The sequence below is a fragment of the Cucumis sativus genome, chromosome 5, assembly GCF_000004075.3.
Source record: "Cucumis sativus cultivar 9930 chromosome 5, Cucumber_9930_V3, whole genome shotgun sequence".
Taxonomy (NCBI): domain Eukaryota; kingdom Viridiplantae; phylum Streptophyta; class Magnoliopsida; order Cucurbitales; family Cucurbitaceae; genus Cucumis; species Cucumis sativus.
This window is the reverse complement of record NC_026659.2, coordinates 3,740,387-3,760,974: the sequence shown is the minus strand read 5'-3', so window position 1 is coordinate 3,760,974 and position 20,588 is coordinate 3,740,387. Positions and strand designations below refer to the sequence as shown.

The 20,588-nt window shown below is 28.7% G+C and overlaps 3 protein-coding genes across 3 annotated transcripts; all 3 read left to right on the top strand.

Moving 5' to 3' along the window:
* The first annotated feature begins 11,409 nt into the window (after window positions 1-11,409).
* On the top strand, window positions 11,410-14,537 carry LOC101209206 (putative glycerol-3-phosphate transporter 1). Its single transcript, XM_004143662.3, has 3 exons — window positions 11,410-11,599; window positions 12,225-13,292; window positions 13,502-14,537. Exons 2-3 carry the CDS (start codon window positions 12,290-12,292, stop codon window positions 14,059-14,061), a joined length of 1,563 nt encoding a protein of 520 aa, XP_004143710.1. The 5' UTR covers window positions 11,410-11,599; window positions 12,225-12,289; the 3' UTR covers window positions 14,062-14,537.
* Window positions 14,538-16,684: 2,147 nt separating this feature from the next.
* Window positions 16,685-18,287, top strand: LOC101209940. Its single transcript, XM_004143586.3, has 2 exons — window positions 16,685-16,970; window positions 17,767-18,287. The coding sequence occupies exons 1-2, from the start codon at window positions 16,787-16,789 to the stop codon at window positions 17,958-17,960; spliced, it is 378 nt and encodes a 125-aa protein (XP_004143634.1). The 5' UTR covers window positions 16,685-16,786; the 3' UTR covers window positions 17,961-18,287.
* A 1,335-nt stretch (window positions 18,288-19,622) lies between these two features.
* Window positions 19,623-20,407, top strand: LOC101210190 (olee1-like protein). The gene is made up of 2 exons (XM_004143587.3): window positions 19,623-19,885; window positions 19,969-20,407. The coding sequence occupies exons 1-2, from the start codon at window positions 19,729-19,731 to the stop codon at window positions 20,310-20,312; spliced, it is 501 nt and encodes a 166-aa protein (XP_004143635.1). The 5' UTR covers window positions 19,623-19,728; the 3' UTR covers window positions 20,313-20,407.
* Window positions 20,408-20,588: the final 181 nt, after the last annotated feature.

Here is a 20,588-nt window from a genome sequence, read left to right as displayed (position 1 = left end):
TAAATAAAAACGAAGGGCTGAAAATAATTGAAAGATTCACCACTAAACTAACTTTATAGCAAAATGTGGAGGACCTTAGTTCCTTTACATTAATCAAATATCATATGCAATCACTACTTATTACCTAATTTTATATTATTGTTATATTGATTAATTTACTAATAAAGTTTATGGTAATGATGTGTTTCTAACCCAACAAAAAGAAAACTAAACTTTATTGTTTGTTGGATGATGATTGTATATCTTTATAATAAGCAATAAATTTAAATCAATAACCGACTAAATGTATCTATTTCAAGTTCGGGTTAAAATCTCTTACTCTTGATTTGTACTTCTAAAAATAATAATAATAAATTTAAAGGTCTCTTTATTTGTTTTTTTTCTTTTATTAAAATTCTTGTTTAAACATTTACTTTTCAACTTAATTTTAAACATTTTAGGTCACGTTTTAAAAAAACAAAATGATTGATTGTCCATTTTTTAAAAATATTGTAATAATATTGATCACGGACTTGCATAGCCAAATTTATGAAGGGACTAGGGTTACGTATCCCTCGATTGACTTGGTTTAAACAAACAAAAATTATTTTAACATTTAGTCGTAAGTACATTGTTTTTTCTTTAAATAAACCAATCAATGCATTTGCTTTAAAATAAAGAACTTCTAACTACTTTTTTTTTACTTTTCAAATTTGGGTTTGGATTTTGAAAACACAAACAAAAGTACAAAATAAATAAGAAAAAATATCAAACCTACATCCTGTTTTTCTTTCTCTCTTTTTGTTGAAAAGAAAATAGAGCACATGAAATAATCCAAACCTCATATAAAAAAAATATATCATTGTTTCATAAAAGACATGGAGAGTGAAATTTCCTTGAAGCTTCTCAAAATACATACATATATATATATATATATATATGTATATGAAAAAATGAATATATGGAAGAGAATTAATAATTGGGCAAAGAAGACATTCTGATTTATGTGTAAAAAGTGTATGAAACTTCCTTGAAGCTTCTTAGAAAGAAAAGACAGTCTCACATGAAATCATAAATAACAAACATTATTGATATGATTCCTCACTTCTTCTCTACCATTCTTTCTTTTACCCATATATAACAAATACAATTGATAATTTATCCTAATCGATCCATCTTACGTGTAATTTTTCGAAACGACTTTTTCTTTTCGATTGATTGTCCTTCTTCTAATTTTCATTATTATTCTCTTTTTTTAGTTTAAAGCTAACCGTTTTCTCTAATAAACGTATTAAATTGAATAGTAGTATATTATTAGTTTATTTATTAAAAATGAGCTAATATATTAATAAAGGTGTGTAGTATTGGTATTAAAAACGAGTACTAATGTTTGTGGAAGGCACTATAATGGCCGATTAATCACCCCTTAATTAAATCATAAACATAATTTATTAACCAAGTCAAATGAATTTCTGTATAATTTTTTTAAAAACATTCAACTTTAAAAATAATATTTGTTGTTTTATTTATATATATATATATATATATATATATATATATATATTATATATATATATATATATATATATATGATATGATATGTCAATTAGATAATTTGTGAATGTTGTGGTTGTGGAAAAATAATATTATCTTCTCAATCTTTGGAAAAGTTATTTGTCTATTTGAGTTCATATATATATATATATATATATTGTAAACCCTATAAGAAATATAATTTATGTAGTTGATATATTTGATTTAAAGTATAATAATAATTTTAATGTACGTGATTAGGAAAATTTCAAAAACAAGATCAATTTCTCCAATAAATTTATTATTACTTGTGGTTGAATTTTGAATGTTTTAAATTTTTGTTAGGTATATATATGTTTAATTTATTAGTTGAGTTATATATATATATATGTTTAAATAAGTGGTGAATGTAATATCCAATAGCATATGAGAAAAAGTATATTTAGAAAGTAAATCAATCCAATGAATTTTTAAAAACCTATTAATTAGGTCATTTTTTAAAATTTATTTTTGATCATACAAACATTTTTTAGGTAATTTCATTAAAAAAAATGTTAAAATTTAGGGAAAATAGTTGATTTATTAAAATATTGCTTTATTAGCTTCTTTTAGACATATACAAAGTTCAATTATAGACTTTAAAATTTAGGGAAAAAAATGTGTTTGAAAGAAAATGTAATCAAATTTCAGATTCTATCACTGGTAGACTTTCATGATTAGATATTGAGATATCCTATCGATATTAGATATGACATTTTATTAGATTTTATAATATTTTGATTTTTTTTCTTAAAAATGCTCTTTGTGACTTTTTTTTATAATTTATTAAAAAAGTAAATTGAGTTAGTAGTTTAAAATTAAAGCAATAATATACTAAACCCAAACTAAAGCAAGGTCGAAATTCAACTAATAAGTAGTTTTCGGAATAAAATAAATTATTTATATGTCAAAAATATTTTTAATAACATAATACTTATTGTCAAATTTGAATTTAGAAAATTAGAATATGAAAAGATTACAAACATCAAATAATTTATTATTTTTGAAATTTCGATAATCAAATTAAATTTAAAAATAAATAATTGGATAAACATCATTGGTTTTACTTTTTTTTCTAAAAAAATCATTTTAATTTAAATGTCAACTATTTTCCTTTCTCTTAATTTCACAGTTTAATTAGTTTATTATTAGGTTAAATCACAAGTTTTTAAATAAAATTTTCTAAATTAACAAATTTTTAATAGACTATAAACATTTAATTTCAATTAAAAGTAGAATCACTGCCGAGTTGGATTAAACCAACCAGTTTTTTGCTTTTTGCATGTGATATATTCACGTTTTTTTTCTAAAGCTTCCCGATTTTATGTAACGTTTTATGGACACTTTACATGCAAAGTTGGAAGTCGTAAAAGATTGAAAACTGTTAAATATAGTAAATGACTTACAAGACATCAAATAATCAAAAAGTTATATATATTAACTTAAGTATAATAGTGCAATTGGACACCACACAATATCAATGGAAGAATCTCTTTGTATATCAACTCATGCAAGATCAAGCTCCAATAAGAGGGAGGTTACTATAGCCACCGAATATTTGCAATGACTTCCAACATGAATGATATCCAAAATGCAACGTACATTTAAGTAATGCTTTATTTTAAACAAAATCTATTAAGTCAAGTGTTTGAATCTTGCACCTTGCAATTATTTAAGTGTACGGAATGTTACTAGAGTACTAGCGAAACGTCGATATATTTTTTTAAACATTTTTTACTGTGTTTATTATATAGTGTTCGACACCCCTATATAAATTTCTAAATCCACCACTTATGGTCGATTTATAGCAAATGTTCAAATTGACTCGACCACGAATAAGTACAAATCAATGGTTGGTCAATTGATCAAAACCAAACCTATCCTTATCTTTGATTGATTGCATTCGATCCAATTGGATTTTAGTCGATCAACTCATCTATCTATAACAATAACACCCTACGTACGGATAACCATAAATTTATTCTTGTTCCTTTTCGTCCCATTTTCTTAATATGGTCTCCACTTTTTGAAATATATGAATTATTTTGTAGTTATTTTTCCTGATTTAGTTTGAAACTCGAGAGACCACATCCCACGGAACAAAGAAAAGGAAACCCACTCTCAACCAAAAGCATAGGCCATCGAATGTGACTCAAAATAAAAGAAGAAAAAAGAAAAGGGTTGAGAGAGACGGGCAGTGGATGGGGAACGGGCAGCAGCCGTAGCCTAGTGTTTTTGATTTGGCATTCAATTTTGAAGCCCACGTGGCTTGTTTTTGCCAGCGTCAGCATACTCCGTTCGTTAATCGCCACGAAAATTTCCACGTCAACCAAAATCCATGTGGCCCCCCAGCGAGCAGAAACTGAGGCGGATATTCCTTGCCCAGTCAGGAATTATTCCGTCCGCATATGCGAATATCCGTTGCCGCCATCTTCATTATATTAATTTAAACCGTCTCATTTTTTCCAAATTACCATCCTACCCCTATCCCATTTTTCCAATTTCCATATTTATCTTTCCTTTCATTCTTTGAATTTGGATGTTTCTTTCCCTTCATTTTACCAAAATGCCCTCACCCCTCACCCGTCTTTGTCTACTTATATTTTAACTTTTTGACCCAACGCATCCTCACATTGTACGACTTCTCCTTTCCACCTTTTCCACAAACAAAGTTGAATTCAAATTAGACAAATTAAATTCGTACTAAGTTATTTACTTTTATTAAATAATAATAAAAAAACCCATTTTACTCTCTGTCAATAGTTGCAATACATCATTTTAAATTTTTATTAACGTTTCAAAACTGAAACTATAAATGAGTTGAATCGAATTGGATTTTAAAAAAACCAACCAACTCGAAATTGAATTGGTTTGAAAGAAAGAGAAGATAGTTGTTACACTCCTATTCAAAGCTATATCTCGAGTAGAATTCTTTTGAAATTTCAAACAAAAATTGAGATTTTGAATTGTGTGACAATGACTTTAAGGATGTGGTGATTTGAATTCTTGTCAAATTTCTGCTTGAAAAATAATTTAGAATCATTCATAAAGTTTGAGAGTAATATTGCAACTTTTGATAGTATAAGAGTATAATTAATCACGAAAAAAAATAGGTTCATCCATCTATTTACAACTCACTAGTTGTTTAATTAACCTATGTTTTTTTTTTATAATCTCTTTCTTTTCAAATATTTGATAAAGTGCACAAAAATAGGTCCCAACCTAAAATACATTGAAAAATTATACTAATGTTGACATTAAAACAATATAGGTAGATGAGTTTATTTGTCAAATATTGGTGCAATATTTTCACTATTAAAAATTTGAAAATTGTGAAAATATCTACGTATGTTCTGGAGATATTTATTTGGTAAAATTATGGATTGAAAATGACTTAATTGCTAATTGTTAAAAGAATCGTTGACAACAATCTTTTCCTCGGGATTTAATATAGATTTGCAAATAAAGGTTAGTACAAAGAAGGACAATAATGAATAAGACGAGTGATTTTTCTTTTCATGGCAAAATTTTCTGCATTAATTATCCACATGAGCATTATTGTAACACCCTTATACAATATTACAAATTATAAACACAAATCAAATATACGTTAAATTATAAAAAAACGAAACTATGGATTTGTTCAAATATACTATTGGACAATCATTTGAACTATTATAATTTGAAGTTTGTTTCAAAACAATTCTAGTAGACCGTTAGTGTTTGCTTATGTGAACAAACCTAAGAAAAAATGGAGATGTGATACAACTTTATATTATACTTTTTTAGTACAACGGAGGCCGAAAGATTTAAACCATATATCTTGCTTTTTGTCTTATTTGTTGTAATTGATTTCTTTTAACTTTATATAATCCAAACTTTTTTTTTTTTTTTTGTGTTTTTTTCCCTAACCATTTAAATCTTTAATTATTAGGCGCTTAAATTTGTTCATGGAAAACTGATGAGTAAATACAAACTTAACTATTTGTGCATTTATAAAAAAAAATCAAATCAAATTACATTACAAAAATGAAGGTATAATTGAAACCATTCTTATAGTTAGAAATATTTTCAACAATCTTTTTTATGTATCAAATTACAGATTACTAAGATATAAAAAAAGATTTTAATAAATCTTTTTAACTACTTTAATACAAAATTAAAAGTCTAATGTGATATTAAATAATAAAAAACTCAAATTTTAATCTAATACATTTATTATTAAGGCCTAAAAAATTAAAAAAAAAAAACTAATTTATGATACCATTTTTTTTCATATTACAAATTAGATAAATATGATTAATAATTAATGCTATTAATACTATCACGTGATAATTTATTTTTAAATTTGCTATTTTTATAAAGATATAACTCTATTATCATATTTTTTTTTAAGATTTTGTAAGATACACAAACACATGCATACATATATATCTATTATACATATATATATAGATACACGTGCATAGAGGATGGAGTGAAAGGTGGGGAGGAAATTATTGGGAAAGGAATGGATGACATGATATGGGGCGGGGCCTAATGCAGTGATGGAGTTTTTTTTTTGTTGTGATGATAATGACCGGAATGTCTGTTACTGTGACGTTAGCATTTCCCACTTGGGTTGGGAATTTAAAAAAATGTATGGTTTGTTCGGAAAGGGCATAGCGGTCCAATGCATTTCTTTAGCACATTATATTCTTTTCATTTTTTATAATTCACTTCTTCTTCTTCTTCTTTTTCTTCCCTTGGAATGATTTTTATGTCACTTTAATGTAAGTTTATAATTTAGAAAAAAAAGACTATCTACGAGGTAAAGGAGAAGAGAACATCGACGTAGCGTCTACTATAAAACGTATGATATATTTAAGTTAATACTTAATAAAGGATGATCAGTGCAAATTGATACTTAATAAAGGGTTGAACTTAAGGTTCCAAATCTACGATAGATTAAATAGTGTAGATTCATGGCAACCAAGAGGGATTGGATCATGACTTGTGAGATGCAAGTCTTTATAGGTGGAAGATGATGACATGCTTTGACCTCGACCTATGTGGACAAGTTGGCCTTTTTGGCCCAATGCTTCTCTCTTTTCCTTGGTTTTCTTCGTTTCTTAATTCATTGAGTTGTTTCTTAAATTTTTCTTGTGTTCACTTGATTGTTATTGTTTTGATTTTATTCTTGACGACTTTTCTCTCCTTAAACTCGTGATTCTTGGTCTAAAAGTGACCCATATATAGCATAGGTGTATGTTGGTGTCAAGAAAGAAAAAAAATGCATCTAACTCTTATACGTCACAACAACGATAAATTTGTAATTTAAAGAAAAACATGATTTATAAGATAAAAAATATTTGCACACTAGTGTGATATTTGCCACTTGAGGTTCAATGTATAAGTTTGAAAGTGTAGCTTGAGTATAAGAATGAACCTACTAGAGTTAGCACAATACAATTATTATGTATAGTTGATGAACTAGACTTCAATAATAATCATATCAGTTGAACTATACTTATTTTTATATACATTTGATATTTATTTCCCTCTACTCATTATAAACACACATAGTTTATAACTTAATATTATTGTTGTTATATTTGTATTAAATGTTTTTCTAAACATGTGCAGATTGAAATAATAGGATATGAAGGGATCAAATTAAACTATATACTAGATGAGATACATTACCAAACCCCAAAAGGAATAACACAAAAATATTCTATTAGATCGTTTTATTTAAAAAAACTATGGCATAATTAAAACATGAATGCTATATCAATAATATTAATGTTAATTTTGTCATCTAGAACAATAATATATAATGCCAATTTGTCAATATCTATTTCAAAGTACCTTTAAATCTATGGAATCTTTGTCACATTTTATGAAAAAGAATATGCTAATTAGATTGACACGTAAAATTAATTATGTTTGAAAATTGTAAGATCAAATATCACAAACGTGTTAGATAGTTATTTATTTCTCTTTTTTTTTTTTCAAACTATTTTCCTTCCTAGTTAAATTTATGAATCAAAATTAAAATCTTATAGGATTCAAATATGCATACATACATCAAACATAAACTCAAATTAAAAAAAAAAAAAAAACAAATCATATCATATTTAAATGATTTATTTTATAAATTTAAAGCATTATTTATGAAAGTTTTTTAGATAGTGTAAATAAACTTTAAAAAATATTTTTAAATGTTTGTGTTTAACTTAAAGTTAATTAATAGTGGAGGAGTCACACAACTGCATGACATGTTCAATTGATGTAAAGCAACTTTAGGTAAGAAATTAATAGTTGGAGTCATCCATAACCTACCTTCTTTTTTATTATAATAAATCATTTCAGATAACCAAGGTACATTATTTAGCTACTCTTTATATACATACACGTGCTCCAAAGATTTTATCTACTTAGGAATGATGTAAAAGTGTTCGTTCACTAGTGCTAGGAAAAATTTTGTTTAATAATTAATGATAACATAAAAAAAAAAATGATGAGTAGTCCTTAAAAATACACAAAAAAAACAAAAACAAAACACATTACTAAAACCTAATATTTCAATGATCCTAACATCACTTAAAATTAGTTAAACCATCCTATTATTTTATTATCTTTGACTTTTAATTGTGTATTTATTTCCCGTAAATAAATAAATATACGGTTGAGATTTGGCCAACAATGGCATGTAATTAGATTATAAATAGAGTTGTTTTCATTTTTATCAAAACTTTTATTTTTGAAAATTACAAAATTATTACTTTCAAAATTTCAACCAAACTTTTACCTTCCAATTTCCATACATCTAGCTTAGTTCCTTCAACTAATCGGGTCCCACAACCCGATTCTAAATCGCGAAGATTAGTAGATCACCTTTAGTGGTTGTCTCGGTTTAAGTTCGTGGTATATTTTATTTAATCATAATTTGTTTTAATTATGATTTTTCAAGCATGTTTATCTCTAAATAGTTTAGTTGCATATGGAGTAAAATTGATCCATTTTCCCGCTGCTTTATAATGTTTTGCATCATATAAATATATATAAATTAGGGGTGTTTTTAAAAATAGCAAAATAAATTAAAATATTTACTAACTATAGCAAAATTTTGGATGATAGAAACATATCAGTGTCAATCAATGTCTATTATTGATATAATCTGAAAATTTTTCTATTTGTTGTAAATTTTTTGTCAAATTTTTATTTTTGATAATTTTTCTATGAATTATCCGACTTAAAATTGAATTTCGTGATTAATAGTATTCCATGTTTAGAAAGTAAAATAATAATTGAATAACAAGATAGAAAAACTAAATATTTTGTCATATTTACAAATAATTTCAATTATTTACCATATTAAAGAAATTGTTGTAATGTTTAATTCAAACACAAAATTAAAAATTTATGAATGGAACTCAATACTTTCCTTTAAATACTTATTTTAGATATTGAAATGTAAAAGATGAATTATTGATAAAAAATTTGAAATTTTTAGGGGTTAAACTCGTAATTTAACAAGTTGTTTAAACGTAGAGAAAACTACTGAGAAAGGGCAGAAGAGAGACCAAAAGTCAGGGTTGTAATACATTTGATAGAGATTCTCCAAAAGAAAGAAACCAATAATTGAAAAAGAAAAATGTAAACAAATCTCAACCCATCAAAAATTTGGACAAATTTTGTATATTGAAATTGAAAATGAAAGGCTTAGCAAAATGAACCAAAGCCCCTCTTTTGGACACCATAAATCATTTTCATAATAAGTTTATCAATTTCCATACAACAATATGGACAAACTAATTTGAAATTATTTTATCCGATTTTAATATACAAGATAATCTTTTCAATCATTTCTTTTCTGTTACTATTTTTAAAAATGTATATTTTTATTGTTTGAAGATAAGAAAGAATCATTCTCATTTTTGTTTCTTGGAAATTGGAAAATTTTAAAAGAAGTATAATAATTGTTGTTGGTATTTTTTGGTATTCCTTTTTTACAACAAAGTCAAAAGAAAATTGGAAATTGAGACATAAGCAATTGATATTTGAATTTTTAACTTCATGTTGTATTTAATTTTTATACTTGTAGAATTTTATGAAAGTTTGCTATCATTCTTTCAATATCTTCACTATCCCAACAAAATTAAGAATTGACTAAAACGGTTTAGAATCTAAAACAAAAAAGGATTATTAAAAGTTAAAAATATAATGGACAAATTGCACATTTATTTTGATGAACAAGATAGTATCATACTAATTTGAAAAGCACCAAAGTTTTTGTTAGATATATTTTTCAAGTAGGTTAACATGGCTTTCAAACTTTTTCAAAAAAATAATTATTTGAAAAAGATGGTACAAATTAAATAATTCGTACAAATAATAAAGAATAGGTTATAACGATGTATTACTTTAACATTTGATCTTTATACAAATATATATTGACATATTTTTGTAGTCCAAAATCGATTTTACAAAAAAAGAAATTGAAATCTATTAGAATTTTGAATCAATATTAATTGAGATATGTAATAAGTCTGGAAGTGAAATGGTGTAGACCCTTAATCAAATAAGTTAGAGATTCATTGGAGTGTGAAACTTCACAACGTTACCTTCTCATGATGTGATGTACTTCCAACGTTAATAAAAAGTAGTTCATCAAATGGTACTTAACATTAAAAAAAAAAGGCTAAGGAATCCCAAGCCAAAATATCGCAAATAATACCTCGTCTTGGACCATCGCGAGAAAAACTATAACCAAAATGAAAATCGTCATGTCTTTGCATTAATCCAAGCACCAATCCTACTTTCCTATTAAAAGAAAAAAAATTTACTCTTCAAACAAATCAAACAAAAATTATTGTTGTTTGATTAAATAAAAAGTGGATTTAATATGTTGAAATAACTCCACAAAAATGAGCACCGGCAAAAGTAGCAAAATAATTTATGATAATAGGGTCAATGTCACTTATATTTTCTAAATTACAAAAGTAGCAAATTTAAAAGTTAATAATCCTCTTATACCTCTTTGATACTCGTATGATATCACTTATTATTGGCCATATTTGGAATATGCAAAAAAAAAAAAAAATCATTAACTATTTTTTTCTAAATGATTTTATCATCTAATGCAATTTCTCGAAAAGGAAACTAGGTTAGAGTAACTGCACTTTAACATCTATTTTTACTTTATCAAATCTCATCTTTTTTTTAAAAAAAATTATAGGGATTAAAATTTAAGTTAGAAACATTTTCAAATATAGCAAAATAAACCAAAAAATTTTTATTAGTGTCTAAAATATTTTTAGTAGTTTTGTGAATGACAATATTTTCTTATAAATTATCCCTTGTCATGACAATATTTTTTATAAATTGCCTAAAAAATATTTAAAAATTAATATAATATATATAAATATTTCAACTCAACTAGCACGTATATGTATACGATCACAATATATCCATATTCAAATATGATATTTAGAAAATACTTGAACAATGTATATCTTTAAAAAATATTAAATTGTCAGTTTTTAATAAAAAAACAAAAGCCAAAAAATAATAATAATAAACTAAAATTACAAACTTAAAAGATAAAATTGATAAATTTGAAAAGTTGAAGGACTAAAAGTATAAATTTATTTAAAATATGTATTTGATAAATTCCAAGTGCTATTTAACATTTGAGGGTCAAAAGAGAACAACAGGGGCAATTCGGTCCAATTGGAATTAGTTTGAGATAGGAAAATCAAAATGGAATATACCATATTAAAATAACGAGGAAAGGGCATAATTGTAATTTCACTAACCGAAAACAGTGATCCTCACCCGCTATTAAGAATCGTCCTCAATTTCGATTCCCATGAGGAAAATAGCAAAATACAGAGGAGGGAAGGAGGGGAAAAAAAAACTGGAGGAGTACAAAGAAGCAATTCCTGTTCGTCCAACAAGAATACTGAAAATTAGATGACCGGAAGAGAAAATTGAGATTTCGAAAGCTTCAAGAATACCCACCAACCACAAAACAAATTTTCTTTATTCCTCTCTAACAAAGGTTTGTCTTTGTTTTTTCACAATGCTTTTCTCTCAAGTCAATATGTTTTCTTCGTTTCTAATCTTCTTCCTCTTTCTCTTCCATTTCTCTCGAATTTCTCTTGTTCGACGTGTAAGCTTTTGCTTATCTGGAGTTTTTCCTTTTAAGTTTCATGGTGTTTCTGTTGTTCTGTTTCCTCGTATTTTTGTAACGTCAAAGTTTTTTTTTTTTTTTTTTTTTTTTTTCTTGTGATGGTGGTGGAGATTATGAATTTGGATGATGGTTTTGGTGGGATTTTTGAATGATTTATGTGGTTTTTATATCTGGGTTTTTTTTATTTATTTATTGGAAGTTGGAAATGTCTTTTTTTTTTTTTTTTCTTTCGATTTTTCATGATATTGATTGAGTTTGGTTTTGAAGTTGTTGTGTTTTTGTGAATCTATGCGTCCGAATTTGAGAAATTAGTTTTTGACTTTGATTTTTGTAAGAACTTCGTGGGTTCGTTTTGAGAAGCTCTTATTGAAGTTTGAGGCTCTTAACCTAAAAATCAACGTTTAACTAAATTAATGATTGAATTAGAAATTTCTGATCGTGTATTCTTGTTTAACTCTTGCCTAATATAACTTTCTGTAAATTATTTCTGCAGATTGCACCGGTAGAGGAAAATAATATTGTTGTTCGCTCTCATTCTGATTACCTTAAGAGTTGGTAATGGGTTCATTATCAGAATCAGAATGTGAAGTAAATAACAGGAAGCCATATGGTTTAAGATTTTTCGAGTGGATGAGGAAAAAGCCTTTATCCTACAAAGCACATCAAGCCATTGTTCTACTTGTGACATTCTTGGCGTATGCTAACTACCATGCCTCTCGAAAAACTACGAGCATTATTAAGAGTGCTCTTGATCCCTTGTCTCCTGATGTGGGCTTGAAGTTGAACCTATGGAGAACGAGCCGGTCGAGTACACCAGTTGAGAAAACTAATCAATGGTCGCTCTCGAGTGGTGGTTGGGCTCCATTTGATGCACCTGAAGGAACATCTTTACTTGGTGAGCTTGACTTGGCTTTCCTAGGGATATATGCTGGGGGGATGTACTTCTCTGGCCAATTGGGGGATAGAACCGATTTGAGGATATTTTTAACTTTGGGAATGTTGGGAACTGGTCTGTTTACTTTGCTATTTGGTTTAGGATATTGGGCAAACATCCATATTTTTTCTTACTATTTGATAGTTCAAATGCTCGCTGGCTTGTTCCAATCCACTGGCTGGCCTTCCGTTGTTGCAGTGGTTGGTAATTGGTTTGGAAAGAGCAAGAGAGGACTAATAATGGGTATATGGAATGCTCACACATCTGTTGGCAACATTTCTGGCTCCCTGGTTGCATCTGCCTTGTTGAGCTATGGTTGGGGTTGGTCAATGGCTGTCCCTGGTCTGATCATTGCATTCTCGGGTTTGGTAGTCTTTCTGTTTCTTCCCGTGAATCCCGAGTCTGTTGGAATTGATAAAGTAGGAGATGACTTCAGCTGTCCCAAGAAAGCCGGGGAGGGAATTACAGAACCTCTATTGAAATCGGAATCGGAGATTGAGAAGGCAGTCGGTTTTATGGAAGCGTGGAGAATTCCTGGTGTTGCACCTTTTGCATTTTGTCTCTTCTTTGCCAAATTGGTGGCTTACACATTCCTTTACTGGCTCCCTTTCTACATTAGCCACACAGGTGAGCTACATTTCTGTTTTTTGTTTGCTTATGAAATCTATAAACATGAAAGATAAGAATTCTATTGTTGGTTTATGGAATATATTTTTCCATTAGAACGTTTTTATTTGATTCATAATCTCTCGTTCTTCTGTTTGAAATGACAAGTATTGCTATCTTACTCAACACATTGTTACGACAAATCTAATTCTTGGTTAATGTTCTTGCAGTGATTGATGGGAAATATTTGTCAAGTACTACAGCAGGAAACCTTTCAACATTGTTCGATATCGGAGGCGTAGTGGGAGGAATTCTAGCCGGTCATATTTCAGATCGCTTAGGTGCTAGAGCAATAACAGCTGCAAGTTTCATGTACTGTGCCATTCCTGCCCTCTACTGCTACCGAAACTATGGTCACGTCTCCATAACTATGAATGTAGCTCTCATGTTCATCACTGGCATGTTTGTCAATGGACCATATGCTCTAATAACAACGGCTGTCTCTGCCGATTTGGGTACCCACAGTTCATTGCAGGGGAGTTCTCGTGCGCTTGCTACAGTGACAGCGATTATTGACGGGACAGGCTCAGTTGGGGCTGCGATTGGACCATTGTTAACTGGATATTTATCAGCTAAAAGCTGGAGTTCGGTGTTCGTAATGCTGATGGTCTCAGCTTTAATAGCAGGGCTGTTTTTGACCAGGCTTGTTATAGCTGAGGTGACTGCAAAGATTGAGGAGTCGGCTTCGAGAGGAAGGATTACATCCCAGAGTCCGGTACTCGAAGTGTGAGTTATGTGATGACAAGGTTGACAACAATAACGACAACAACAACAACGATAATTCTATGTCCCATTGTATTTATGGTGTGTTTGGTTCATAAGAAGGTTTTGAACATTGCATCAGAACCGTGATTGATAATGAAATTTCCCTTCATTTTTTCGAGGGGGCTCAGGGGAGAAGAACTCCTCCAAAGTGTGTGGTTCATTCAAGGAGAGGATTTTGTTACAACTTCTCCAGGAATGATGTGTTGTTGAATGTGGTGGAAAAAGGTAAAATTGGTATGATTGTACAGTATTTGGCATTATTTGTGGTAGGAAAGGTGAAAGATGATCCTCAAAAACCATCAAAAAATTAAGATTGTAAAAATCTTATGTAGTAGTAGTAGTAGTAGTAGTACACTTCTCATGGTATGAATTTATTGAATGAAAAAAAAAGCTACAACAGAAAGAGAAATAAAACTCTTACACTTATATTTGTTTCTCTTTATTTTCCTTTTATAAATTTCATTTCCCTTTTTAATGCATCCTTTTTTTTACATTTAATGAATTATTGTTTATATGCATTTAATGTTTTTTTTTTTGTTAAACTGGGAAGTCTTTCAAGTCTACTTTAATTAGTTTTGGAAGCAATTGCAAATCTCTATTGGTTTCAAAGTATTTTTTTTGATAAAAAAAATTCAAACATATAACTAAATTTAAATTCAAAAATCATTTTTGAAGTTCATCTACACTACATTACTTCTTAAAGTTTATTAGTGATAATTTATTGCAATCATTTTTTATATAATCTATTATTGGTTAAAACCACTATTCAACACCAAACTTTTGTGGAAGTATTTAAACATTATTTTGTAGTTTAGATAAGGAATATTGATTAGGTCATAAGAATATTTTTTATGTAAAAGAAGAGTTAGGTCATAAGAATATTTTTTTTATGTAAAAGAAGAGGATATAAACTTTTATAAAATCAATCCAAAGTGACACTTGGCTACAAATTAAATGATACATGACCTTAAAACCTTAACGTTAAGCAACTAAATTATTGCAAACTTATACTTATTTAAAAAGTGTATACCAAGGTATTGTATTGCTTGTACAAACAAAACAAGTCTATTTAATTAAATCACAAAATATACTCGTTAATAAGTTCAAAAGATGATGAACAAAATTGAATTATATGCTTAGTGAAGGAAGTAAACGACTTAGGTTATGACTCTTAGAACATAATTATTCTATTTATGAACTATTTTGATATCTCTATCCTAATGTTGAAGGAAAAGCCACACCAGCTGGAACTCATTACACTTTGTATTCTAATGAACTAAATAAGGAAATAACCAATTGGACTTTGTAATATTTTTCTAACTTACTTTTAATTATACTCATTCCTTTACTACTTTTATTTATGGAATGATATTGTGTGTGACAATGACGACCCTTTTTTTAAAAGTACTTTGGAAAATGTCACTAAGTATACTTGTATGTGAAATACTAATAATCAATTGTTTTTTTGGTTTAACTTCCAAAAACATTTTGTTATATACTTTCTACCACCCTTCTTTAATTGTGAAAGTTTGTAAAACAAATTTATCTAAGAATTCAACTCTTTTTACTTTAGAAAAGTATATAATAATTATGATAATTTTTTTAAAAAAATATGCTTAATAAAATGCTAAGGATAGTACTTTCAAAATTAATAATTAAGTGAACATTTTCAAAGAATTAAAACTATACTAAAATTTACTAGTGAAGGTTGAGAGGCAAGATTTAAATTTTATTATAACTACTAATATTTTAGGATTAATTGTTATACTTAGTCCTATTAATTGACAAAGATTTAAGTTTTAATGAATGAGACTATGAGGTTGAGCATTATTTAGGTGTATGTCCCACTTTCATAAAATGTGTATAAGAGTAATTTATCTTTTTCCCCTTTTAATTTATATTTGTTAGGTATATTAGATAATTTATTGAAAGTTATTTTAACTAATAAAATTTCTTATATTATTTATAAATATAACAAAATATTATAATTTATTTGTACTTGAACATGCTAAATAAATAAAGACAAATTTCTATCTATGTCTTAGAGATAAATATAGATTAATCTATCTTTTTCTATTACCATTATAAAATGATAGATAAAAAGTGATATTTTTACTATATTTTATAAATATTTTGATTTATTTTGCAATATTTTAAAATAACCAAAATATTTTTTCTAAAAACTCTTAAAATCGATTTTCAACCCTTTAAAGAGAATTTTCATCCTATAAATCAAAGTTTAGCTGCTAATTCTAACTCATTATAATTAAATGATATTTTATGAAATTTGTAAAAATAGCAAATTTGATAACATATTTACAAAATATAGCAAAATTTCATATTATAAACGTGATAAATATTGATAGAATTTAAAGTTTTTAATATATTTTGTAAATATTTTAATTTATTTTAAAATATTTACAAATGTCCTAAATTTTGATGTAATAATACTTTTCTCTTTTGAGAATAAAAAAATTGCTTTCTCTTTATTAATTATTCTTTTAGGTAATTTAGAATTAAAAAAGAAAAGAATGGGCCGGATCTCAATCGGATCCTGGCCCAGATATTATTAGGGTCCATATAAGGAGAAAGGCCACATCGAATTAGACCTCCAAAAAGCAACAACAAGAACAAATTTGAAATTTGAAATTCCGAAGTCGATCGATCGCAGAGAAGGAGCAAAATCAAAAATGGCATCAACGCGAGGAGGGTTGAAAGATTTCTACAAGCAAAGGAAAAGCAGTGGAATCTCCAAGGCAAAGGCTTCAAAGCCCTCTTCTAGGAAAACTAAATCTCCGGCCAACTCTGCATCTTTGGGCTCCGATGCCGTCCAACCGGCTGCTCTCGTTTCTCACGGATCCCTCGACCTTCAAGGTTCATATCTCTTCTTCTACACTCTTCTCCGTATCTTCATATTCTTGGATATCTGCTTAAGTTGTTGGGTATTGGTTGAGTTCTATAATTGTTGAATTAAAGAGTCTCAATGGTTGAATAACTTTTCTCGTGGTTGGGAAGGATTAAGAAATTGTAGGGTTTCAGTCACAATCAAGTTATTCAATAGTTGAATTAAAGATATCTATTGTTTTGGATTCTTTAACTTTTTTAATGTAGTTATGCACAAAGAAGGATGAACACTTAAGTCTTACCGTCTCTATGATGTGTGTTGGACATTTGGATGCTTTCATACTTGTTGGACACTTATAGGATACTTGTTCACACCAAAAATGTGCGTTAGACAGTAGTTGTGCAAAATTAATATAAGCCTAACCGGTCTGCACAAAGATCACTCGTTAAGTTACTAAATGGACACCTAACAATCTAGGACAAATGGAAGAAATTTTGAAAGCGAAGTACGTCAGTCATTTTTAGCACATATATGTATAAACTTATTGACTTTTCTAGTTATTGATGTATAATTTATAAATCTTTCCTTGCCACGTTTGTGTTGTATCTATGTGTCGTGTTCGTACCTACTTTTATAGTGGTCGAAATTATGGATGCCCAATGTTAGATTTCTTTTAATCTTCGACCAGAAAAATCTTATCTATCAATGTGTTTGGACATATGGCTATAATACCATGATATTTGTTTAAAAAAAAGTGTACCTTTTGCCTGATCTATTTTAATAATCTGCATTTTGTTTCATTTTGAACATTGATTTTTGTATTAGATGATTATGGCGTGTCTGAGAATACGCTGAGGCAATTTGATATGAACACGGCATATGGACCTTGCCTCGGAATGACCAGAATGGCACGATGGGAGCGTGCCTGTAGTCTTGGTCTGAACCCTCCAAAAGACATTGGGACACTCTTAAAGGCTGGAAAAGTGCAGTTGGAGTGCTTATGGGATTCTCGAGTTTAAACTTGTATGCTTGGTGTGTTATTTTTGTTTAACGTATGAAGTGCATGCTGTGCTTTTGCTTTTGGACAAAATGTTCAGCCCCTAGCTGAAACAATATAATCACTTTTCCTGTGATGTGAATGGGGTTAGAATGTTTGCTGATGACAGCTCCCCTAGTTATTTACATCTTACTTATGTTGAAAACTTATAACAAGTAGTTGTATAGTTAAATTTGGTGATATTTTCCTTTCCTAGTGTTGTTACACTTGAACTTGATATGATGTGTGAAACCGTGATTAACGACACCTTTTGATTCCCAATAATTGAAAAGGGAGGGATATTTGTGTAGATAGTAGCATTTCAAATTTTTGTCAATGTGGTAATGGTTGGATTCCCAAATTTTTGTAAAGATTCATGCAGGCCTTACGATATTGTTAATAAGTGAATGAGCTGAGTTGAAACTGATTGAAAATGGAATCTCATTTTTGCAATAAAGGGAACAGTTTTTGAAAGTGTAGAAGGCTGAGATTGTAGAGGTGAGAGATAATGCTTAGAACTAACTGAATATAATAGGTGGGATGAGGTTTAAATACTATTTGGTACTTTACTATTACTATGAGTGTTGGTTCCATTTTAATCTCTACACAAAATGGAGAATATTTTCAAATATCTTTCTATACCTTTTTGCATAAGTTCATGCATTATAAGGTTTTTCAACAGTACATGTCACGAAATGATTTATTACTTTATTATTTATTTAGTGGATCTCATATAATTTTTAAAAATGACTTTTGATGGTAATACTAGAAAATTGCAAAGGATTTTAGGATCAAGTGAAGTCAATGAAAAACGGAAGCTTTTAATTTGGTTGAGTTGGTCGTTGTTAAATAGGGAGTTTGTCATTAGAGTTTGAGTTCTAAATTTTTGTGATGGCACTTTTATTTGCATTTCCATATAATATGACGATTGATTAATGTAAATACGGAAACACATTCCATTACATTTTGGTTTAATCAGCAAAATGTACTTTATCAAGATGAATTTAGCTAAAGTAGTGTCTGTTTTAACGATCAACACACTTGTTGTTCGACTCTTTTCAATTGTTATTGTATTTAAAATATTGAGTAAATACACTCTAATATTAATTAACCCTCACTAATGTAATCTATTATTATTATTATATGGATGGTGTACTTTTACCTTGGGTGAGATTTTAATTTTTAACTAATTCACCCAATAATTTTAGTTTCCACAAAAGAAAAGGAAAATTCTTTGCAAACTCAATAATAGCACAAAAATAAGTTTGATTAATTTAGTTTTTTTTCTTCATGAAATTCACAAATTTCAACAAAAAAAAAAAATTCTAATGTTGTTTTCCTCTAAAAAAAATTAATAAGTTGATATTATATATATATATATTTATATATATTCTATTTCTATACCTCACTAAATACATACAATCACTAATGCTCGTTTACGTTTAAGGTTAAATGATAAGATTAATAAGCTAAAAAAGTTTAGGGTCAAAATTGTTATACGTCCCAATGATAAAAAATTTTTTATAGAAAAAGTCTAAAGAAAGAAGAAGTTTAGTTGAGGAATAATTTGATTATCCTAAAAATAGGAATGACCCAACAAACTCCCAAAAATAAGAGAGAAAAACAAAGCTATAAAATGAGTAACCCATCGTTCTCCAAAAGCATCACGCTTCCTCCAACAACCAAATAAGAAAGAAGAAGAAGAAGAAGAGAACAGCGCTATCGCGGCAGCAGAAACAAGAAAAAGAGAAATGGCGAAATCCATAATCTTATTTGTTTCAGCCCTTTCTCTTTTCTCCCTCCTTAACGTAGCATACTCCCAAAAGGATCGATTCTTGGTGGAGGGAAAAGTATACTGCGATGCATGCCGCGTTCAATTCTTTACCAAAGCCAGCAAATTCCTCGAAGGTAAATTAATTAATTTATTAACTAAGAAAACGGAACCACTAAATTGGAATTGAATTTGAAAACTTTGAAATTGACATGCACAGGTGCGACGGTGAAATTGGTGTGCAAAGAAATTGAAGGAGGAAGCGTGACGCTGAGCAAGGAGGCGGTGACGGATAAAACAGGAAGTTACAGTATTGAAGCGGACGGAGACCACGAGGAAGACTTGTGCGAAGTGACATTGGTGAAGAGCAATGATCCAGATTGCAGTGAGATATCGTTGGAAAAGTATGAACATATGGCAAGAGTGAGCATCACTAATAACAGTGGAATCACCAATCCCGTTCGCCATGCAAACCCACTTGCCTTTATGAAGAAGGAAAAGCTTCCTGAATGCAAAGAAGTTCTTAGAGAGCTTGGATTTGACGAAGAGGGCATCCTTGTTTAAGCTTTAAACAATTATATTATCCTTACCTTCCTCCTTGTTCTCATTCATTCAAACCCACTATTATTAATTAATATATTGATCATATTCCATTTATCATCTTTTCTGATATCCATATACAAAGCACCTCATAATTCCTTCGTCCAAAGAAATTAGAAATTAGATGATCGTAAATTGAGAAACGATACCTTGATTGTTATTTTTGTTGCTTCATCGATAATCTTAGCTATCAATGTAATTCTCCACATACCCTTCTTTTTAAGGAACGCAGCGATCACA

Excerpts from the sequence above, each read along its gene's own strand:
- LOC101209206 (XM_004143662.3), top strand. The coding sequence starts at position 12,290 with ATGGGTTCATTATCAGAATCAGAATGTGAAGTAAATAACAGGAAGCCA. Across the intron at positions 13,293-13,501 it reads TTTCTACATTAGCCACACAG|TGATTGATGGGAAATATTTG; the intron begins GTGAGCTACATT and ends ATGTTCTTGCAG.
- LOC101210190 (XM_004143587.3), top strand. The coding sequence starts at position 19,729 with ATGGCGAAATCCATAATCTTATTTGTTTCAGCCCTTTCTCTTTTCTCC. Across the intron at positions 19,886-19,968 it reads AGCCAGCAAATTCCTCGAAG|GTGCGACGGTGAAATTGGTG; the intron begins GTAAATTAATTA and ends TGACATGCACAG.
- LOC101209940 (XM_004143586.3), top strand. The coding sequence starts at position 16,787 with ATGGCATCAACGCGAGGAGGGTTGAAAGATTTCTACAAGCAAAGGAAA. Across the intron at positions 16,971-17,766 it reads CGGATCCCTCGACCTTCAAG|ATGATTATGGCGTGTCTGAG; the intron begins GTTCATATCTCT and ends TTTTTGTATTAG.